The sequence below is a fragment of the Tamandua tetradactyla genome, chromosome 1 (assembly GCF_023851605.1).
Source record: "Tamandua tetradactyla isolate mTamTet1 chromosome 1, mTamTet1.pri, whole genome shotgun sequence".
Taxonomy (NCBI): domain Eukaryota; kingdom Metazoa; phylum Chordata; class Mammalia; order Pilosa; family Myrmecophagidae; genus Tamandua; species Tamandua tetradactyla.
Genome location: NC_135327.1, coordinates 117,548,860 through 117,574,199, shown reverse-complemented (window position 1 = coordinate 117,574,199; position 25,340 = coordinate 117,548,860). Strand labels below are relative to the sequence as shown.

The 25,340-nt window shown below is 35.7% G+C and overlaps 1 protein-coding gene and 1 pseudogene across 1 annotated transcript in view; both read right to left on the bottom strand.

Annotated features, from left to right (window-relative positions):
• COL28A1 (collagen type XXVIII alpha 1 chain) overlaps positions 1-25,340 on the bottom strand; it is a 201,584-nt gene that overhangs the window by 123,436 nt on the left and 52,808 nt on the right. The window contains exons 14-15 of the mRNA XM_077123093.1: positions 9,641-9,709; positions 6,961-7,029 (exon numbers count right to left, since the gene is read on the bottom strand). Of these exons, the coding sequence (XP_076979208.1) occupies positions 6,961-7,029; positions 9,641-9,709 (138 nt within the window). The remainder of the gene's footprint in view (positions 1-6,960; positions 7,030-9,640; positions 9,710-25,340) is intronic.
• On the bottom strand, positions 12,265-12,749 carry LOC143686112 (transcription factor BTF3 pseudogene; annotated as a pseudogene).

The following is a 25,340-nucleotide window of genomic DNA, read 5'->3' as shown; positions in this document are numbered from 1 at the left end:
ACTCTAATCAATGGACACAACATCTAGGCAGAGGATCAATAAAGAAACAGAATATTTGAATAATACAATAAATGAACTAGATGTAACAGACATTTACAGATCATTACAGCCCACAACAGCAGGATATACCTTTTTCTCAAGTGCTCATGGATCATTCTCAAGAATAGGCCACATGCTGGGTCACTAAGCAAGTCTCAATAAATTTAAAAAGATTGAAATCATACAAAACACTTTCTCAGATCATAAAGGAATGAAGTTGGAAATCAATAATAGGCAGAGGTCTAGAAAATTCACAAATATGTGGAGGCTCAACAACACACTCTTAAACAACCAGTGGGTCAAGGAAGAAATTACAAGAGAAATCAGTAAATATCTTAAGGCAAGTGAAAATGAAAACACAACACATTAAAACTATGGGATGCAGCAAAGGCAGTGCTAAGAGGGAAATTTATTGCCCTACATGCCTATATCAAAAAAGAAGAAAGGGCAAAAATCAAGGAATTAATTGTCCACTTGGAAGAAGTAGAGAAAGAACAGCAAACTAACCCCAAAGCAAGCAAAAGGAAAGAAATAAGAAGATTAGAGCAGAAACAAATGAAATTGAGAACATGAAAACAATTGAGAAAATTCACAAAACCAGAAGCTGATTCTATGAGAAAATCAGTAACATTGATGGACCCTTAGCAAAATTGACAAAAAGAAGAGAGAGGATGCAAATAAATAAGATCAGAAATGGAAGAGGAGACATAACCACTGACCCCACAGAAATAAAGGGATGACAGGATACTGTGAACAACTTTATGCTAATAAACTCGACAATGTAGATGAAATGGACAACCTCCTAGAAAGGCATGAACAACCAACAATGACTCTAGAAGAAATAGATTACTTCAACAAACCAATCACAAGGAAAGAAATTGAATCAGTCATTAAGGAGCTCCCCAAAAAGAAAAGTCCAGGACCAGATGGCTTAACAGGTGAATTCTACCAAACATTCCAGAAAGAATTAGTACCAGTTCTGCTCAAACTCTTCAAAAAAATTGAAGAGGTGGGAAAGCTACCTAACTCATTCTATGAAGCCAACATCACCTCATATCAAAGCCAAAGAGACTACAAAAAAAAAAGAAAACTACAGACCAAGCTCTCTAATGAATATAGAGCAAAAATTCTCAAGAAAATTCTTGCAAATTGAATCCAACAGCGTATTAAAAAAAACTATACACCATGACCAAGTAGGATTCATCCCAGGTATGCAAGGATGGTACAACATAAGAAAATCAATTAATGTAATACACCATATTAACAAATCAAAGCAGAAAAACACATGATCATCTTGATTGATGCAGAAAAGGCATTTGACAAAATTCAACATCCTTTCTTGTTGAAAACACTTCAACGGATAGGTATAGAAGGGAACTCCCTCAACATAATAAAGGGAATATATGAAAAACCCACAGCTAACATCATTATCAATGGAGAAAAACTGAAAACTCCCCCCTAAGATCAGGAACAAGACAAGGATGTCCACTATTGCCATTGTTATTCAACATTGTGTTGGAAGTTCTATCCAGAGTGATTAGACAAGAAAAATAAATACAAGGCATCAAAATTTGAAAGGAAGAAGTAAACCTCTCACTGTTTGCAGATTATATGATACTATATGTTGAAAACCCAGAAAAATCCACAGCAAAACTACTACAGCTAATATGTGAGCACAGCAAAGTGGCAGGTTACAAGATCAACACTCAAAAATCTGTAGTGTTTCTATACACTAGTAATGAACAATCTGAGGGGGAAATCATGAAACAAATTCCATTTACAATTACAATCAAAATAATAAAATATTTAGAAATAAATTTAACTAAAGAGACAAATGACCTATACAAAGAAAATTACAAGAAATTATCAAAAGAAATCACAGAAGATCTAAATAAATGGAAGGGCATACTGTGTTCATGGATTGGAAGACTAAATATAGTTAAGATGTCAATTCTACCTAAATTGATTTACAGATTCAATGCAATACCAACTAAAATCCCAAAAACTTACTTTTCAGAAATAGAAAAACAAAAAACCAAATTTATCTGGAGGTGCAGGGTGCCCCAAATAGCTAAAAATATTCTTAGAAAGAAAAATGAAGTTGGAGGCCTCACGCTATCTGACTTTAAAGCGTATTATAAAGCTACAGTGGTCAAAACAGCATGGTACTGGCATAAAGATAGATATACTGACCAATGGAATCTAATAGAGTGTTCAGATATAGACCCTCTCATCTATGGACAATTGCTCTTTGATAAGGCAGTCAAGCCAACTCACCTGGGAAAGAACAGTCTCTTCAATAAATGGTGCCTAGAGAACTGGATATCCACATGCAAGAGAATGAAAGAGGATCCATATCTCATACCCTACACAAAAATTAACCCAAAATGGATCAAAGACCTAAACATTAGATCTAAGACCACAAAACTTTTAGAAGAAAATGCAGGGAAATATCATATCAATCTTATAATCGGAGGCGGTTTCCTAGACCTTACACCCAAAGCACAAGCACTGAAGAAAGATATAAATAAATGGGAACTCCTCAAAATTAAACATTTTTATGCATCAAAGATCTTTGTCAAGAAAGTAAAAATACAGTTTACACTACACAATGGGAGACAATATTTGGAAATGATATATCAGATAAAGGTCTAGTATCCAGAATATATAAAGAGATTATTCAACTCAACAACAAAAAGACAGACAACTCAATTACAAAATGGGCAAAAAACATGAACAGACACTTCTCAGAAGAGGAAATACAAATGGCCAAAAGGCACATGAAAAGATGCTCAATTTCCCTGGCTATTAGGGAAATGCAAATAAAAACTACAATGAGATATCACCTCAAACCCACCAGAATGGCCATTATCAATAAAACAGAAAACAACAAGTGCTGGAGAGGATGTGGAGAAAGAGGCACACTTATCCACTGTTGGTGGGAATGTCAAGTGGTACAACCGCTGTGGAAGGCAGTTTGGTGGTTCCTCAGGAAGCTAACTATAGAATTGCCATATGATCCAGCAATACCATTGCTAGGTATTTACTCAGAGGACATGAGGGCAAGAACACAAATGGACATTTGCGCACCAATGCTTATTCAACATTATTTATAATTGCCAAGAGACAGAAACAGCCAAGATGCCCATCACCAGAAAAGTGGCTAAGTAAGCTGTGGTATATACATACAATGGAATATTATGCAGCTGTAAGACAGAATAAAGTCATGAAGCATGTAACAACATGGATGGACCTTAAGGACATTATGCTGAGCGAGATTAGCCAGAAACAAAAGGACAAATACTGTATGGTCTCACTGATATGAACTGACATTAGCAAATGAACTTGGAGAGTTTTGGTTGGTAACAGAGACCATCAGGAGATAGAAATAGGGTAGATATTGGGTGACTGGAGCTGAAGGGATACAGATTGTACAACAGGACTGATTGTAAAAATTCAGAAATGGATAGCACTATACTACCTAACTGTAATAATAATGTTAGAACACTGGATGAAGCGGAATGTGAGAATGATAGACGAAGGAAGCCTGGGGGCACAAATGAAATCAGAAGGAAAGATAGACAATAAAGACTGAGATGGTATAATCTAGGAATGCCTAGAGTGTATAATGATAGTGACTAAATGTGCAAATTTAAAAATGTTTCTGCATGAGGAAGAACAAAGGAATGTTAATAATGCAGGGTGTTGAAAATAGATGGTAATCAATATTTTAAAACTTTAATATATGTGTGAGACAAGCAAAAAATGTTTATTTGGTACAAAATTTATATTTTGACTAGTACATTTCTTAATATAACTTATATGGACAGCTTAATCGAACACCATAGTACCTGGAACCTTGAGTAGGGCATGAGACTTTGTAGGTTTGTCCAGAGTGACACCCAGATAAATCCAAGAGCGATTTGAACAATGAATAGGGAAGTATTTGCAGAGTTCCCTAGGGGGAATAGTGAGAAAGGGGGAAAATTCAACTTCTCCAAGTTTTATCACTGCTTGTGGTATTCTCACAGGCAGTGGGGACAGCCAAAGCAATAGGCTGAGCCTCCAATCTTGGGGTTTATTCATATGAAACCTAATCCCGCAAAGGATAGGCTAAGCCTACTTAAAATTAGGCCTAAGAGTCACCCCCAAGAGAACCTCTTCTGTTGTTCAGATGTGGCCTCTCTCTCTCGGCCAACACAGCAAGCAAACTCACTGCTCTCCCTCTCTGTACGTGGGACATGACTTCCAGGGGTGTGGACCTTCCTGGCAAAGTGGGACAGAAATCCTAGAATGAGCTGAACTCAGCATCAAGGGATTGAGAAAATCTTCTTGACCAAAAGGCGGAAGAGCAAAAGTGAGACGAAATAAAGTGTCAATGGCTGAGAGATTCCAAATAGAGCCAAGAGGTTATCCTGGAGGTTATTCTTTCGCATTAAATAGATTATCACCTGTTTAGTTAAGCTGTAATGGAGAGGCCGGAGGGAACTGCCTGAAAATGTGGAGCTGAGCTCCGGTAGCCATGTTTCTTGAAGATAATTGTATGATAATATGGCTATCACAGTGTGACTGCGGTTGTGACAGCCTTGTGCCTGATGCTCCTTTTGTCTACCTTATCAATGGGCAAGTAAAACATATGGATTAAAAATAAATAAATAATAAGGGGAACAAATGTTAAAATAAATTTAGTAGATTGAAATGCTAGTGATCAGTGAAGGGAGGGGTAAGGGGTGTGGTATGTATGAATTTTTTTCTGTTTTCTTTTTCTTGCTTTTTCTGAATTGATGCAGATGTTCTAAGAAATGATCATGATGATGAATATACAACTATGTGATGATAGTGTGAATTATTATTATATAATAAGAATGGAATGATCATATGATAAGAATGTTTGTGTTTGTATGTGGTTATGTATCATAAACAAAAAATAAATTTAAAAAAAACAAAAAAAATACAAATGTCCTGTCACAACACTTGAAAAAGTTAATTACCAAACTCATGAAACAATGGTTCTGTTGTATACAGTTCTCTTTGTGCCAAAGGAAGAAAGAGTTATCTTTTTTCAGTTTCTTAAGCTGAATGTACCGCTCTCTAAAGAACCTAACGTGATCCTTTTGCTGTTTATAGACCGATTTTTTAAATTTCAAAATCTAGGTCTAATAACACTTTTTAAGCAAGTCTGGGAGTCACTTTTCCTTTTCCTTCTGTTGATAACCTAAAATTCTATTAATTATACCTTCCTAATCTACATAGCTAAAAAAATAAAGCTGCAAGGAAAAAATGATAAATCAACTAAATGATCTGCCAGATATGATACATATGTGTTAGCGCACGTAAGGTATCTGTTAGTTCTAGGAAATCAAATGTTCTGGTACTTGAAAGAGTGTCTGGCACTTTCTAGGTACTCCAATATTTGTTGAAAGAATGGGTGTTTCAAATAACCAATTTTTCCATATAATTTACACTAAACAAAACTTTTTTAGTATAACCATTTTGAAAGAAATATTGCCTTCTTTCAAAATTGACCATTATGTATTAAACTTCCTGTTTTCGGAGTATTCTGGAATGACAGGTACTATCACACCTCAGTTGTTTGAACCAAGAATCGTATTGCCTCTAAATTTTATATAACTCACTACTTATTACTCTCTTTACTATTTATGTACAGATACCCAGAAGAGAGAGAACTAGTCAATAAAAGGAGTAATTCAAGATTGAAACATAACACCTAGGTGAATTATGAATATCAACTATAATTCTAATATAATATATAATGTAATAGTATGCATAGAGGCTGGCATATAAATGACTCCAAATTGAAATGAGGTCTTCGTTTTTTGCACATTTCTATGTTCCTTCCCCCTCTGGCAGCTGTCATTTCCATTGCTCTTTAGAGCCTTATCAGCCTCTGGCAGCTTCTATCACCAGCCTCATCTATTCTTCCCCTCCCCAATCTGGGCATAATCTGTAGCTATTTTAAATAAACAAGTAACTAGTGAGAAAGAGAAAAGCAGACCCTAATAATTAGGCCATAGCATTCTTCTGCTGAACACAATTTCACAGATCACCAAAATCAGACAATGCCACTCTATGACCATGATGAGACAAAACAAAAGCAAGATCACTCTGTAATAATGTCTGGATACGGACAAAAAACAAGAAACACCGTCCAAATCTCCCAAATTGATCAAACATCCCTTATATTGGCTAATATGAATGACTGCAACATCTTTAACAATTACAACTTAAGCGTGATTAAATTTTTCCCACCTCCTACTAAGATTCATTAAAATTTCCAATCATAAAATCACCCCCACTTCTTACAGCACTTAATCCAGTGCTTCCTTGAATCCTCCCTAAAATTATCTAAGAGAAGCCCAAATACTATGAAAAGCCTTATCTTCATCCTGCAGTTAGCACTGGTTTCTCACAGTATGCAGTCTCGTCTGCAATGAGTCAAAAAACTAACTTTGTTCAACTCTAGATGTGCTCCTACTGGTCCTTGCTGGAAAACATCAACTCCATTTTAAGGCAATATTTTTGAGTGAGGGTCTAAGGATGCTTTTGCTTCTATAATGGGGTCAAGTCAATTTGTTTATGACAACAATTTTCTTTACTAAGACGAGGCCTCTTTTGCTAATTTCTGGCATCAAAGCTGCTTTGCTGATGGTTGAGGTCATTGGATGTCAGAACTCAAATAAGTGAGACATTACTATGAATACACATATTAGGTTTCTTAGATCATAATTCATCCTGTGTAATAATATACTTAACATATATTTTGAATTTATAATCAACCAGGTATCCATGTGACATGGTTGTCATGCTGCATATAGTTCATAAATGTACAAACATAAAGAGTAATGACAAAAATAGTTTACTGGCATTTTTTTTCTACTTGTACCCTATATGCTGTAGTACCTTGTCCCCTTTGATTGATAGGCCTTGTAATCCTTGTGGACCAATTGGTCCCTCAGATCCTTTTTCACCCTGAAAATACATGGGAAGATTATCAGTGTACTAGTAAAAATCAGGATTTTAAAGCAGCTTACCTTGTAATTATTACAAATTATGTTTTAATTAGGGATTTTCTTAATTTCTTTAAATTTCTTTAAATCAAGCAACCAAATTCACCGACCACCTCAAATGAATAATTCTGAATCCAGGATTTGTAACTTCCAAAAAACATTAGTCAAAACATTCTTGAACAGGAAGGAGTCTGTCTAAGCAGTACATGTATATACCATCAATAAAACTGGAAAAAATCTAACAAGAAATATCTAGAATTGGTGTACCTAATTAATCACATAGTACAAAATGAACTGAATCAAACCTCCCCTCTCCTTTCTCAATATTACTGAAACTGAATCCATCATATAATGAAAATTTGTCTCTTGTATAGTATGTGAATAATTCCTGTTAGGATTGAATTACTTATCTAAGAGTTTTTATCAGAACTTGTAAACATCTATTGAAAATTTAGATTTAAAATAATTCATGGGAATCTTTCTTGGATATGCGATCTGGATGAATAGCTCTGGTATTAACGTAAAGTCAGTGAAGTGACTTTGGGCATTTGAATTGAAAATAAACCATGTAATCAAAAACAGAATTCACTTAATGAGTTTATCAGAACCAAGAGTACAATCAAAGATCATTTTTAAGAAACCTAAGAAACGGGAAAATTACCTATCTGTGTCTGTATAGCCATACTTGATTCATTTTTCCTCTATATCATGCAAAGCAGCAGTACAAATAAAAACTCCAATTGCCTGGCTGGTTGGGGAAAGAAGCATTCTGACTAATGGGTCCTTTTGATCATTGCCACAGAGAATAATCACACACAAACTAGACCCAAAAATAACACTAAATATAATGTGTTATTTCTTTGATGAGATAAAGGGCAATGCAGGGCTCTTGGGTTATTGTGAACAAGAGCAATTTCATTATATAGTACTTTATATAATATCAAAGTATATTGAACCTGTCCCTAAGATATGCCCTGGAATATGCTTCATTCAACCTGTCCCTAAGGTATGCCCTGGAATATGCTTCATTCATTTCTCATTTGTTTCTTTATATTAAAATTTTTAAAACACAGATTATAAAGGGAAGAAAGGAATAATTTCGGCTATTTGAAAACTCCAGATTGTTCGGGCTACACATAAATAGAAATTACTATATGCCAAAACAATTCAGAAAAGTAGCTATTGCAAAACTTTCTGAAATGTGGTAACAAAGTGCTGGCCTCTCTCTTCTTATAGTGATACTTTGGTTAGTCAAAGGCAGTAGCAATGTCTCCCTTCCCCAACATATCATTTCTACTTATTATGACAAACTAAAATTTATGTTTTGAAAATTCAATCTAGCAGTCACTCACAAGATAGTATGATTTACTTGTTGTGGCTAACTGCATTCCCTTTAATTGTGATTCAGATTTCTCATAGGTAATTAAGCATTGGTTAAGGTGGAAGAGGCTGAGATGGAATGAGTTGCAATTTTAGAGCATGAGGTCATTCCTGAGTGACCTGACTGAATAACTGAAGTGAGAGGTCTTAGAAATTTACAATGCAGCCTGTGGTCCTCTGAGCAGTATGAGTGTGAGCATGTATATGTTTTGGGGAAAAGCTTTAGAAAATAAAGTCTTTGAAGATGGAATCCAAAAATTATCTTCACTTACTCTGAAATTTTGCCGACATTGCCCAAAGTATCTCAGAAAATTGTCCTTGTGTGGCCTTTGGCATATGTAGCACAGATTGTGGTTTAACCATCTAGACCAGCAGTCAGCAAACTACAGCCATGGGCCTGATTAAGTACACTCCCTGGGTTTTTTTAGTAAATAAATTTTTATTGGAACCCAGCTACATTCATTCATTCATTTATGTATTATTTATGGCTGCTTACATGATATAACAGCAGAATTAAGTAGCTGCAACAGATAGCATATGTCTTGCAAAGCCTAAAATATTTACTAACTGGCCCTTTACAGAAAAAGTTTGCCAACTCCTGATCTAGAGAAACTTGAGCTCTAAGACATATAAGTGACAAGCAGTGGAAAAATTTTAATTCTCAGGTAAAAGTTTAGTCTTTGATAACATTCTGCTCCTTATGGTCAATTCTAGTTCCCTCTCCCACTCATATTTCCTTTCTTATAATAACAATAGCAATACCATCACAACTTGATTTATTAGACTGTTTTTTATCTTTGTCTTGCAAAACAAAGTTGTGCATAAAGCTTTTACCATAGCTACACTCGATATATCAACTTCTGGACATAAGGTTGCTATTTATCACAGCGGTTTTCATGACTACAAAATACTTTAAGAAATTTTCTAATTTCACGACTGGTAACTACATGAGTTAGAAGTCTGTTGATTACTTATTTGTAATTGCAAATTTATATAATTGATTAACTTATAATTGCAAATTTCATTGCATTTGCATGTTAAGGGAAAATGTACATGTTCCTTCATTTTAGTAAGGCAAAAATGATCAGAAAAATACTTGATTTTTAATAATAGTTTGGGACACATATCTTAAACTTGCAATTCATAACCAAGCAGGACAAAGCGCTCTTTTCTTATGCAGAAGGCACTGTTACCTTTGGTCCTGGCACTCCTTCTCCAGGTAAGCCTCTCTCCCCTGGTGTTCCTTCAGGACCACGGGGACCCTGGTTAGGATAGGAGGGAATATGGAGTGGAAAGGGAAAGAGAAGGTGAAGGGTGAAGGAGAAAAGGAGAGGGTAGATGAGGGAAAGGGGGGGCAAAAGAGGGAAAGAGAGAGAAATGGTTATACTTTAATTCATAAGGACTTGGCAATGATAGAGTCCTATTTAGGTTATGTGAGAATCCTTCTATTATTTCCATACTGGATCATTAGAATATACCTAAGAAAATAGGTATATCCCTAGTTTGATGTTTTTCAATGTGAAAAATCACAAATAATTAGTGTATTATACAATCAATTTGGTAAGCTGTGGTTAGATTTTTGAAACATAAAATAGAGTATGATAAGAGAGACTAGAATAGAAAAGAATCCAATCAGATAGAAAATGTCAGAGTGATTACATAAAGAATAAGTGAGGTTTTACGAACTTTTTAAACACCAATATATTTGTACATGTGTCCTTCCAAATAACATGGAATATCCTTCCATTCATTTAGTTCTTCTTGATTTCTTTTAGCACTGTTTTATGTTTTCTACTCTTTAACATCCTTGATTGGATTTGTTCCTAGATATTTTATTCTTTCATTTGCCATTGTAAGGGAGATTTTTCTCTTGATTTCTTCTTCTGATTGTTCATTACTACTGTACAGAAACATTACTGATTTTTCTGTGTTAATCTTGTACCCCACTACTTTGCTGGGAGCATTTCTGTGGATTTTTCAGGATTTTCTCTATATAGGATCATGTCATCTGCAAATACAGAAAGTTTTACTTCTTCATTTTCCATTTGGATACGTTTTATTTCTTTTTCTTACCTAATTGCTCTGGTTAGAACTCCCAGTACAATGTTGAATAACAGTGGTGTACTGGTTTGAAACTGTTCAGTGCCCCAGAAAAGACATGTTCTTCTAATCCAATCTGTGGGACAAACTTACTGTGGGTGGGACCTTTTGATTAGGTTGTTTCCATGGAGATGTGACCCACCCAATCATGGGTGGGACCTTTTGATTAGATTATTTCCATGAAGATGTGGCCCTTCCCATTCAAGGTGGGTCTTAATTTGCCTACTGGAGTCCTTTAAGAGAGCTGACACAAAGAGCAGAGAAATGAAACCAGACACAAATGTTTGGAGGTGCTAAGCTAAGAGATAAAATCGAGAATTTGCCTGGAAGAAGCTAAATGAGGACCCACAGACACTTAGAGAGAAAGCCACCGGAAACAGGAGTTGAGAGAGCCATTTGAAACCAGAAGCTGAGGAAAAAGCCCAGCAGACATTGCCATGTGCTCTCCTATGTGACAGAGAAACCCCAGACATGATCAGCCTTTCCTGAGTGAAGGAATCCTCTTATTGATGCCTTAATTTGGACATTTTCATGGCCTTAGAATTGTAACTTGTAACTTAATAAATTCTCTTTATAAAAGCCAAACCATTTTAGTATATTGCACTCCAACAGCTCTAGCAAATTGAAATAAGTGGTGACAGTGAGCATCGATTGTCGTTACTGATCTTAGTAGGAAAGTTTTCAGTATTTCACCATTAAGTATGATGTCAGCTGTGTGTTTTCCATATATGCCCTTTATCACGTTGAGGAAGGTTCTTCTATTCTTAGTTTTCCAAATGTCTTCAGAAAGAAGGGATGTTAGATTTTGTAAACATGTCTTTTCTGTGTCAATTGCGATTATCATGTGTTTTTTTACCCTTCATTCTATTTGGAGTATTTTATTAATTGATGTTCTTATACTGAACTACCCTTGTATACCTGGCATAATTCCTACTTTATCATACTGTATAATTATTTTAATGTGATGTTGGATTTACTTTGTTAATTTTTTGAGAATTTTTGCATCAGTATTCATAAGAGATATTGCTCTATAATTTTCTTTTCTCATAGTGTCTTTATCTGGCTTCAGTATGAGGTTGATGTTTGGCCTTATAAAATGAATTAGGGAGTCCTTCCCATTCTTTAAGTCTTTAAGAAGTGTTTGAGCAGGATTGGTGTCAATTCTTCCTGAAATGTTTGGGAAAATTCTCCAGATGCTCCTGGGCTTTTCTTTGTTGGGAGGTTTCTGATTACTGATTCAATCTCATTACCAGTTATTGGTTTGTTGAGATTTTCTATTTCTTCTTGAGTCCATGTAGGCAGTTTCTGTGTTTCTAGGAATTTCTCCATTTCATCTGGGTTATCTAATTTGTTAGCATACAGTTGTTCACAGTACTCTCTAACAGTCCGTTTAATTTCAGTAGTAATTGCTTTTTCATTTCTACTTTCAGTCATTCATTCCACCACCACCACCCCCCCCAACTAGACAAAGAACTTTATTAATCTTCGTTTACAAACTTTACACCCAGCCTTTTTCAGTTTAATTAGCTGCAAAGAATGAAACTGTATATAAGCAAAAACGTTAAAAAGCTGAGTGCCCAAGGGGCTTGAGCTTAAAAATATTAGAGATCTAGATTTTATTAGATCCACAAACAAAAGAATTTCAAAAAGCAATCATAATAGAAAATAGCAGCTCCAAATAATTTCAAGTTCTATCTTCTTCAGAAGTCAACTCAATTCAGTTTGCCTCATTCTTGGAAGCCTCATCAAAATTCTCCACAAGATCTGGAACTTCATCATCATCATCCTCACCAGTAGCAAGTGGTGCTTTTCCATCCACAGATTTTTTGGGCAAAGCTTCAGCCAGTCTCCTCAAACTGGTCAGACTGTGTGTGCCAAGCTAGTTTAAGACGCTACATAGCATTTCTGTCAGCTACTTAATCACAGCATGGCCTGTAATGGTGAAAGTGTTCACTGCCAGAGATGCCTGAACTTCAGGGGTTGTTCAAGTGGATCACTGTTCCTGTTTGTAAACGTATTAATCTCTTCAATACCAGAGATATTGTTTACCCCTATTTTCTTTAAGGAGAACTGAAGTTCTTTATCATCTGCTGCAGCTGTTCTATGAACCACCTTCTTTTTGCAAGCAGTTCCTTTCCCACCAATGCACACTTGTGCCTGCTGTTTGGGGAGTTTCTCCTGGTTCATGATAGTTATTTTCATTTTGTTGGAGTGGAAATGGGGCCACGCAGGGAACTAGGGATGGTGCTCAGGGAGTTTCAGACAGACCAGCTGACTGACATTTTTTCTTTGTCATTCTAGCTAAAGGTCTGTCAATTTTATTGATCTTTTCATAGAACTAACTTTTGATTTTATTGATTTTATTGTTTTTTTAATTCTCTATTTTATTTCAATCCATTCTAATTTTGTTATTTCCTTCCTTCTGCTTGCTTTGAATGTAGTTTGCTTAGTTTTAAGGTTAGGTCTCTTATTTTACAACTTTCTTCTTTTTTAAATGTAAGGATTTAGAACTATAAATTTCCCTCTTATCACTGCCTTCAGTGCTTCTCATAAGTTTTCATATATCGTACTTTCAATTGCAGTCACCTCAAGATATTTTTTCATTTCCCTTCTGATCTCCTCTTTAATAATTAGTTGTTCAAGAGTATGTGTTTAATTTCCACATATTTGTAAACATTCCATTTCTCCTTTTATTATTGGTTTCAAGCTTCATTCCATTGTGGTAGGAGAATGTACATTATATGATTTCAATATATCTGAATTTATTGAGACTTGTTTGGGACCTATATATGGTCTATTCTGGAGCATCCTAGTGCACTCAAGAAGAATGTGTATTCTGTTGTTGCTGGGTGGAATGTTCTATGTATGTCTTTTAGGTCTAGCTGGTTTAGAATATCATTTATGTCTCCTATTTCCTAACTGATTTTCTATCTAGATTTTTTATCCATTCTTGAAGTGGTATATTGAAATCTCCTGCTGTTGACGTAGAACTATTTCTCCCTTTAAATCTGGTAGTATTTGCTTCATATATTTTGGGGCTCTGTTGTCAGTTGCATATATACTTATAATTGTTATATCTTCTTGTTGAATTGACCCCCTATCAATATATAATAAACCACGTTTGTCCCTCATAACAGTTTTTTACTTAAAATCTACTACATTTTTATTAGTATAGCAATGCCAGATATCTTTTTGTTATTACTTGCATGGTATATATTGTTTTACAATCTTTCACTTTCAACCCTATTTATGTCTTTGATTTTAAGGTCAGTCACATATAAAAGGCATCTAGCAGGGTCATGCTTTTTTATCCATTCTGTTAATTTCTGCCTTGTGAATGGAGAGTTTAATCCATTTAGATTTAAGGTCACTACTGATAATGCAAGAATTCCTTCTGTCATTTTGCTCTTTAGTCTTTGTAAGTTTTAAACATTTTTAATGTCTCAATTCTCCCATTAATGCCTACTTTCCATTTATTTGATTTTTGTGTTATACCATAGTGAGTTCCTTCCGATTTCTATTTGTATGTATTTTTCATATATTTTCCTGTGGTTACCATGGTGTGTTAATTTGCAAGCTGCCAGAATTTGATACACCTGAAATGGAGCGGCTTCTAAAAAAGGGGAATTTATTACACTGCAAGTTTACAATTCCAAGGCCGTAAAAATGTTCAAATTAAGGCAGGACTATGAGAATGTCCAAATTAAGATATCCATGTTCAAATTTAAGGGAAAGATACCTTGGTTCAAGAAAGCAGATGTTGTTCAGGGTTTCTCTCTCAGCTGGAAAGGTACATGGCAATGTTTGCTAGCTTTCGCTCCAGGAATCATCAACAGCTTCCCTGGGGCCCTGTCCATGTTGGCTCGGTCAGTGCTGGTGGCTCTGTCAGTTCTGGTGGTTCTCCTGGTTCCGGTAGCTCTGTAGCTTTTTCCAAAATGGTTCCTCTTAAAGGGCTCCAGTATTCAACATCACCTTGAATGGGTGGAGACACATCTCTATGGAAATGATGTAATCAAAAGTTACCAACCACACTGGGTGGGTCACATTGCCATGGAAAAAATTAAAAATATTGCTCCCACCCTGTAATATTGAATGAGGATTAAAAAGCTTGGCTTTTCTGGGATACACAACAGATTCAAACCAGTATACATGTTAAAATTTAGCATTCTAAATATATATAATAATCATATTTGAGTTGATACTAATGACTTTAATAGCATACATGTACATTGTTCCTATACTCGTCTGTTCTCCTCCAGAGAAAGATACCTTGATTCAAGAAGGCCGATGAAGTTCAGGGTTTCTCTCTCATGTGAGAAGGCACATGGTGAACACAGTCAGGGCTTCTCTCTTGCCTGGAAGGGCACATGGTGAACACTGTGTCATCTGCTAGCTTTGTCTCCTGGCTTCCTGTTTCATGAAGCTCCCCGGGAGGCATTTTCCTTCTTCATTTCCAAAGGTCACTGGCTGGTGGATTCTGCTTCGTGGTGCTGCTCTCTCTGAATCTCTCACTCTCTCCAAAATATTTCTTCTTTTATAGGACTCCAATAAACGAATCAAGACCCACCCAAATGGGTGGAGACATGTCATCCCCTAATCCAGTTTAACAACCATTCTTGATTAAATCACATCATCTAGGGAGATGGTCTCATTACAGTTTCAAACATACAGAGATAGAGATTATTCTACCTTTATGAAATGAGATTTATATCAAAACATGGCTTTTCTTAGGGGGCACACTTCCTTTCAAACCAGCACAAAAGGATTATTGAACTAGAGGACTGGACATCTGAAATCAGATGCACAAAAGCAATTATAGTGAAAAGAATGGAAAAATATGAGCAGGGTTTCAGGGAATTGAATAACAACATGAAGCACATGAATATACATGTTGTGGGTGTCCCAGAAGGAGAAGAGAATGGAAAAGGAATAGAAAAACTAATGGAGGAAATAATCACTGAAAATTTCCCATGTCTTATGAAAGACATAAAGTTACAGAACCAAGAAATGCAGCATAACCCAAACAGAATAATTCAAACACACATACTCCAAAACACTTACTAGTCAGATTTTCAAATGTTAAAGGGAAAAGAGAATTTTGAAAGCAGCAAGAGAAAAGCAATCCATCACACAAAAGGGAAGCCCAATAAAACTATATGTGGATTCCTCAGCAGAAACCATGGAGATGAGAAAGCAGTGTATGATACATTTAAGGTTCCAAAAGAGAAAAACTGCCAAACAAGAATTCTGTATACAGCAAAATTGTCCTTCAAAATGAAGGGGAGATTAAAATATTTTCAGATGAAAAATCATGGAGAGAAGTTGTGACTAAGCAATGAGCTCTGCAAGAAATATTAAAGAGAGTAGTACTACAGGCAGATAGGAAAAGGCATGAAAGAAAGGTATAGAGAAGAGTGTAGAAATGAAGACTATCAGTAAAAGTAAAAAGAAAAAAAAATAGGCATGACATATAAAATCCAAAAGAAAAAAATGGAGGAAGAAAATACTGCAATTTTGGATTAAACTCCCCAATCAAAAGACATAGACTGGAAGAATGGATTAAAAAACAGGACCAATTCATATGCTGTCTACAGGAGACTCATTCTAGACCAAAGGATATAAATAGGTTGAAAATGAAAGGTTGGGAAAAAATATTTCATGAAAACAACAATCAGAAAAGACCAGGAGTAGACATACTAATATCCAACAAATTGGACTTCATATGTAAAATAATTAAACGAGACAAAGAGGAATCAATAATAAAAGGAACACTTCAACAAGAAGATATGACAATCATAACTATTTATGCACTGAGAAGAATGTTCCAAAGTACATGAGGCAAACACTGACAATACCAAAGGGAGAAAAAGACACATCTACCATAATACTAGAGACTTCAATTCTCCACTTTCATCAATGGATAGAACATCTAGACAGAGGATCAATAAGAAAACAGATTTTGAATAATATGATAACTGAACTAGACTTAACATTTACAGAACAGCAGGATACACATTTTTCTCAAGTGCTCACGGATCATTCTCAAGGATAGACCAGATGCTGGTTACAAAGCAATTCTCAATAAATTGATAAAGGACTGAAATCATACAAACACTTTCTTGAATCATAAGGGAATGAAGTTGGAAATCAATGACAGGCAGAGGGCCAGAAAATTCACAAATATGTGGAGGCTAAACAACACACCCTTAAACAATCAGTGGGCCAAGGAACATATTATGGGAATGAAAGGAACAGTAGAAGAGATGAAAATAAAAACACTGGAAACTGACAATGTCAGATTTCAAGAGGCAAAAGATAAGATTAATGAACTGGAGGATGGGACAACTGAAATCTGACAAGTAAAGAAAATACAGGGAAAAGAATAGAAAAATATGAGCAAGGACAAGGGAATTGAATGATAACATGAAGCACGTGAATATACGTGTTGTGGGTGTCCCAGAAGGAGAAGAGAAGGGAAAAGGAGGAGGAAAACAAATGGAGGAAATTATCACTGAAAATTTCCCAACTCTTATGAAAGACTTAAAATTACAGATACAAGAAGTGTAGCGTACCCCAAAGAGAATAGATCCAAATAGACATACTCCAAGACACTTACTAATCAGAATGTCAGATGTCAAAGAGAAAGAGAAAATCTTGAAAGCAGCAAGAGAAAAGCAATCCATCACATACAAGGGAAGTCCAGTAAGACTATGCATAGCTTTCTCAGTAGAAACCATGGAGGCAAGAAGACAGTGGGATGATACATTTAAATTACTAAAAGCGGAAAAACTGCCAACCAAGAATTCTATATCCAGCAAAATTGTCCTTCAAAAATAAGGGAGAGATTGAAACATTTTCAGACAAAAAATCACTGTGAGAATTTGTGACCAAGAGAGCAGCTCTGCAAGAAATGCTAAAGGGAGCATTAGAGGCAGATAAGAAAGGACAGGAGAGAGAGGTGTGGAGAAGAGTGTAGAAAAGAAGACTATCAGAAAAGGAAAAAAGAAAAATTAGATATGACATATAAAATCCAAAACACAAAATGGTAGAAGAAAGTACTACCCATACAGTAATAACACTAAATGTTAATGGATTAAATGTCCCAATCAAAAGACCCAGACTGGCAGAATGGATTAAAAAACAGGACCCATCTATATGCTGTCTACAGGAAACACATCTTAGACCCAAGGATAAACATAAGTTGAAAGTGAAAGGTTGGGAAAAGATATTTCATGCAAATGACAATCAGAAAAGAGCAGGAGTAGCTATACTAATATTCAACAAATTAGACTTCAAATGTAAAACAGGTAAAAGAGTCAAAGAAGGGCACTATGTATTAATAAAACGAACAATTCAACAAGAAGACATAACAATCATAAATATTTGTGCACCAAGTCAGAATGCTCCAAAATACATGTGGCAAACACTGAACAGAGAAACAGACACATCTACCATAATAGTTGGAGACTTCAATTTCACACTCTAATCAATGGACACAACATCTAGGCAGAGGATCAATAAAGAAACAGAATATTTGAATAATACAATAAATGAACTAGATGTAACAGACATTTACAGATCATTACAGCCCACAACAGCAGGACATACCTTTTTCTCAAGTGCTCATGGATCATTCTCAAGAATAGGCCATATGCTGGGTCACAAAGCAAGTCTCAATAAATTTAAAAAGACTGAAATCATACAAAACACCTTCTCAGATCATAAAGGAATGAAGTTGGAAATCAATAATAGGCAGAGGTCTAGAAAATTCACAAATATGTGGAGGCTCAACAACACACTCTTAAACAACCAGTGGGTCAAGGAAGAAATTACAAGAGAAATCAGTAAATATCTTAAGGCAAGTGAAAATGAAAACACAACACATTAAAACTTACGGGATGCAGCAAAGGCAGTGCTAAGAGGGAAATTTATTGCCCTACATGCCTATATCAAAAAAGAAGAAAAGGCAAAAATCGAGGAATTAACTGTCCACTTGGAAGAACTAGAGAAAGAACAGCAAACTAACCACAAAGCAAACAAAAGGAAAGAAATAATGAAGATTAGAGCAGAAACAAATGAAATTGAGAACATGAAAACAATTGAGAAAATTAACAAAACCAGAAGTTGGTTCTATGAAAAAATCATTAAGATTGATGGTCCCTTAGCAAGGTTGACAAAAAGAAGAAGACAGAGGATGCAAATAAATAAAATCAGAAATTGAAGAGGAGACATCATCACTGACCCCATAGAAGTAAAGGAAGTACTGAGAGGATACTATGACAACTTTCTGCTAATAAACTCGACAATGTAGATGAATTGGACAACTTCCTGGAAAGGCATTGTGGTAGTTAGATTAAGTTGTCAACTTGGCCAGGTGAAGGCACCTAGTTCTGTTGCTGTGGACATGAGCCAATGGTACATGAACTTCATCTGTTGCTGATTTACATCTGCAGTCGGCTAGGAGGTGTGCCTACTGCAAGGAATGACATTGGACTTAATTGGCTGGTGCTTAAATGAGAGAGCGCAATGTAGCACAACCCAAGCAGATTGGCATACCTCATCTCAGCACTCGTAGCTCAGCCCAGGCCTTTGGAGATGCAGAAAGGAATCACCCCAGGGAAAGTTGTTGGAACCCAGAGGCCTGGAGAGGAGGCCAGCAGAGATTACCCTGAGCCTTCCCACATAAGAAAAAACCTCAGATGAAAGTTAGCTGCCTTTCCTCTGAAGAACTAACAAAATAAATCCCCTTTTAATTAAAAGCCAGTCTGTTCTCTGGTGTGTTGCATTCCGGCAGCTAGCAAACTAGAACAAGCATGAACAACCAACACTGACTCTAGAAGAAACAGATTACTTAAACAAACCAATCATAATAAAGAAAATGAATCAGTCATTAAGAAGCTCCCCAAAAAGAAAAGCCCAGGACCAGATGGCTTCACATGTGAATTCTACCAAACATTCTAGAAAGAATTAGTATCAATCATGCTCAAACTCTTCAAAAAAATTGAAGAGGTGGGAAAGCTATCTAACTCATTCTACAAAGCCAACATCACCCTAATACCAAAGCCTGACAAAGATATTACAAAAAAATAATAAAACTACAGACCAATCTTTCTTATGAATAAAGATGTAAAAATCCTCAACAAAATTCTTGCAAATTGAATCCAACAGCATATTAAAAGAATTATACACCATGACCAAGTAGGATTAATCCCAGGTATGCAAGGATGGTTCAACATAAGAAAATCAACTAATGTAATACACCATATCAACAAACCAAAGCAGAAAAACACATGATCATCTTGATTGATGCAGAAAAGGCATTTGAAAAAATTCAACATCCTTTCCTGTTGAAAACACTTTAAAGGATAGGAAGAGAAGGGAACTTCGTCAACGTGATAAAGGGAATATATGAAAAACCCATCATCCTCAATGGGGAAAAACTGAAAACTTTCCCCCTAAGATCAGGAACAAGACAAGGATGTCCACTATCCCCATTGTTCTTCAACATTGTGTTGGACATTCTAGCCAGAGTGATTAGACAAGAAAAAGAAACACAAAGTATCAACATTGGACAGGAAGAAGTAAAACTCTCACTGTTTGCAGGTGAAATGATACTATATCGAAAACCCAGAAAAATCCACAGCAAAACTACTACAACTAATATGTGAGCACAGCAAACTGGCAGGTTACAATATCAACACTCAAAAATCTGTAGTGTTTCTACACATTAGCAATGAACAATCGAGGGGGAAATCAAAAAAAGAATTCGATTTACAATTACAACCAAAATAATAAATTATTTAGGAATAAATTTAACTAAAGAGACAAAAGACCTATACAGAGAAAACTATAAGAAAGTGTTAAATCAAAGGAGCCTAAATAAACAGAAGGGCATACCATATTAATGGATTGGAAGACTAAATATACTAAAGATGTCAAGTCTACCTAAATTGATTGGCAGATTCAATGCAATATCATACCAATTTAAATCCTCAAAAGTTACTTTTCAGAAATAGAAAAACCAATAACCAAATTTATCTGGAAGGGCAGGGTACCCCAAATAGCTAGAAGCATCCTGAGAAAGAAAAATGAAGTTGGAGGTCTCATTCTCCTGACTTTAAGGCATATTATGAAGCTACGGTGGTCAAAACAGCATGGTACTAGCATAAAGATAGATATACTTACCAACTGAATCGAATAGAGTGTTCAGATATAGACCCTCTCATCTATGGACAACTGATTTTTGATTAAGGTAGCCAAGCCAACTCACTTGAGACAGAACAGTCTCTTCAATAAATGGTGCCTAGAGAACTGGATATCCACATGCAAAAGAATGAAAGAGGATCCATATTTCACACCCTACACAAAAATTAACTCAAAATGGATCAAAGACCTAAACAATAGATCTAAGACCGTAAAACTGTTAGAAGAAAATGGAGGGAAATATCTTATAAATCTTATAATCGGAGGCAGTTTCCTAGACTTTACACCCGCAGCACGAGCACTGAAGAAAGGAAGAAAGAAATGGGAACTCCTCAAAATTAAACACTTTTTCATCAAAGAACTTTGTCAAGTAAGTAAAAAGACAGTTTACACTACACAATGGGAGACAATATTTGGAAATGATATATCAGATAAAGGTCTAGTATCCAGAATATATAAAGAGATTGTTCAACTCAACAACAAAAATACAGACAACCCAATTACAAAATGGTCAAAAGACTTGAACAGATACTTCTCAAAAGAGGAAGTACAAATGGCCAAAAGGCACATGAAAAGATGTTCAACTTCCCTGGTTATTAGGGAAATGCAAATCAAAACCACGAGATATCATCTCATACCCACCAGAATGGCCATTATCAATAAAACAGAAAATGATGAGTGCTGGAGAGGATGTGGAGAAAGAGGCACACTTATCCATTTTTGGTGGGAAAGTCAAATGGTACAACCACTGTGGAAGGCAGTGTGGCGGATCCTCAGGAAGCTAAGTACAGAATTGCTATATGATCCAGCAATACCATTGCTAGGTATCTACTCAGAGGACATGGGGGCAAGAACACAAACGGACATTTGCACACCAATGTTTATAGCAGCATTATTTGTAATCGCCAAGATATGGAAACAGCAAAGATGTCCATCAACAGAAGAGTGGCTAAGCAAGCTGTGGTATATACATACAATGGAATATTATGCAGCTGTAAGACAGAATAAAGTTATGAAGTATGTAACAACATGGATCAACCTTAAGGACATAATGATGAGTGAGATAAGGCAGAAACAAAAGGACAAATACTGTACTGTCTCACTGATATGAACTAACATTAATGAATGAACTTGGATAATTTCAGTTAAGAACAGAGGTCATCAGGAGATAGAAATAGGGTAGATATTGGGTAACTGGAACTGAAGTGAAATAGATTGTGCAACAGGACTGAATGTAAAAATTCAGAAATGGATAGCACAATACTACCTAACTGTAATACAATAATGTTAGAACACTGAATGAAGCTGAATGTGAGAATGATTGAAGGAGGAGGCCTGGGGGGCACAAATGAAGAAGGAAAGATATACGATAAAGACTGAGATGATATAATCTAGGAATGCCTAATATACAAATGTACAAATTTAAAAATGGTTGCATGAGGAAGAACAAAGGAAGTCAATAATGCAGGGTGTTGAAAATAGATGGTAATTAAAATTTTAAAATTTTAACTTATGTGTGAGACTAAAGCAAAAAATGTTTATTTGGTACAAAATTTATATTTTGACTAGTATATTTCCTAATATAACTTATGTGGACAGCTTAATTGAACACCAAAGTACATGTAACCTTGAGTAGGGCATGAGATTTTCTAGGTTTGTCCAGAGTGATGCCTTGATAAATCCCAGAAGGATTTGAACAGCGAATAAAAAAGTATTTGCTAAGTCCTACTGGGGGAATGGTGAGAATGGGGGGAAATTCAACTTCCCCAAGTGGAGAATTCTTGATATTCTCACAAGCAGTGGAGACAACCAAAGCAATAGGCAGAGCCCCCAATCTTGGAGTTTGTTCATATGAAACTTAACCCCAGAAAGGATAGGCTAAGCCCACTTAAATTATGCCTAGGAGTCACCCCCAAGAGAAGCTGTAAGACAGAATAGCTTGTTGCTCAGATGTGGCCTCTCTCTCTCAGCCAACATGACAAACAAAGTCACTGTCCTCCCCCCCCCCCACGTGGGACATGACTCCCAGGGGTGTGAATCTTCCTGAGAACGTGTGACAGAAATCCTAGAATGAGCTGGGACTCAGAACCAAGGGATTGAGAAAAACTTCCTGACTGAAAGAGGGAAAAGAGAAATGAGACAAAATAAAGTGTCAGTGGCTGAAAGATTCCAAACAGAGTCGACAGGTTATCCTGGAAGTTATTCTTATGCATTAAATAGACTTCACCTTTTTAGTTAAGGCATAACAGAGAGGCTGGGAACTGCCTGAAAATGTAGAGCTGTGTTTCAGTAGTCATGTTTCTTGAAGATGATTGTATAATGATATAGCTTTCACAATGTGACTGTGTGATTGTGACAACCTTGTATCTGATATTTCTTTAATCTACCTTATGGACAAATGAATAAAACATATGGATTAAAGACAAATAAATAATAGTGGGAAAATGTTAAAATAAATTTAGTAGATTGAAATGCTAGTGATCAGTGATAGGGCAGAGTAAGGGGTATGGTATGTACGAATTTTTTTCTGTTTTCTTTTTCTGAACTGATGCAAATCTTCTAAGAAATGATCATGATGATGAATATACAACTATGTGATTTTTAAAAAAAAGAATGTTCATATTGTATGTTGATTGGTTATATTAATAAAAAAAATTTTTTTAAAAAAGAAGAGGAGACATAGCCACTGACCCACAGAAATAAAGGAAGTAATGACAGGATACTATGAACAACTTTGTGCTAATAAATACAACAATGTAGATGAAATGGACAACTTCCTAGAAAGGCATGAACAACTAACTTTGACTCGAGAAGAAATAGACGACCTCAACAAACCAATCATAAGTAAAGAAATTGAATCAGTCATTAAGAAGCTCCCAAAAAAGAAAAGTCCAAGAACAGATGGCTTCACATGTGAATTCTACCAAACACTCAAGAAAGAATTAACACCAATCCTGCTCAAACTCTTCAAAAAAATTGAAGCGGAGGGAAAGTTACCTAATTCATTCTATGAAGTCAAAATCATCCTAATGCCAAAGCCAGACAAAGATACTACAAGAAAAGAAAATTACAAACCAATCTCTCTAATGAATATAGATGCAAAATCCTCAATTTAATACTCACAAATTGAATCTAGCAGCACATTAAAAGAATTATACACCATAACCAAGTGAGATTTATTTCAGGTATGCAAGGATGGTTCAACATTAGAAAATCAATTAATGTAGTACACCATATGAACAAATCAAGCAGAAAGACCACATGATCGTCTGGATTGATGCGGAAAAGGCATTTGACAAAATTCAACATCCTTTCTTGATAAAAACATTTCACAAAATAGGAATAGGAGGGAACTTCCTCAACATAATAAAGGGAATATATGAAAAACCCACAGCTAACATCATTCTCAATGGGGAAAGGCTGAAAGCTTTCCCTCTAATATCAGGAACAAGACAAGGATGCTCCCTGTCATCATTGTTATTCAACATTGTGCTGGCAGTTCTCGCCAGAGCAATTAGACAAGAAAAAGAAATAAAAATCATCTAAATCGGAAAGGAAAAAGCAAAACTCTCATTGTTTGCAGATGACATATTGTATGTCAAAAATCCCAAAAAATCTACAGCAAAGCTACTAGAGCTAGTAAATGAGTACAGCAAAGTGGCAGGGCACAAGATCAATACCCTAAAATCAGTAGCGTTTCTATACACTAGTAATGAGCAACCTGAGGAGGAGATGAAGAAAAAAATTCCATTTACAATAGCAAAAGAATCAAGTATTTAGGAATAAATTTGACTAAGGATACAAAAGACCTAGCACAAGAATTTCCTAAAAGAAATCATGGAAGGTCTAAATAAATGGAAGGGCATACTGTGTTCATGGATTGAAGACTTAATACAGTTAAGATGTCAATTCCGCCCAAATTGATTTATAGATTCAATGTAATAACAACTAAAATCCCAAAAACTTGCTTTGCAGAAATAGAAAAACAAATAACCAAATTTATTTGGAAGGGAAGAGTACCCCAAATAGCTAAAAATATCTTGAGCAAGAAAAATGAATGGGAGGTCTCACACTACCAGACTTTAAAGTTACAGTAGTTAAAACAGCATGGTACTGGCATAAAGATAGATACATTGACAAATGGAATCAAATGGAGTGTTCATAAATAGACCCTCTCATCTATGAATAATTGATCTTTGATAATGCAGTGAAGGTAATCCACCACAGACAAAGGGGCCTCTTCAATAAATGGTGCTTGGAGAACTGAATATACATATGCAAAAGAATGCAAGGGGATCCATAACTCCTACCCTATACAAAAATTAACTCAAAATGGATCAAAGATTGTGAAATTGTAATCCATGTCAAAGTCTGAAATATGTTCTACAATTAACTGTACTGTGCTTTGAAAGTTATAGCTTTTTGGTTTATATGTTATTGTCCACAAAAAAAGGAGGAAAAAAAAGTCAATTGTGATGATAAAAAACTATTTAAGCCCTCTAGCCTTCTGTATTCTGGAGCAGCTAGAAGGAAAATTATGAGAGGATCGTATGGTAGCCCCTGACAAACTCTGGGATCTGTCCTGTAACC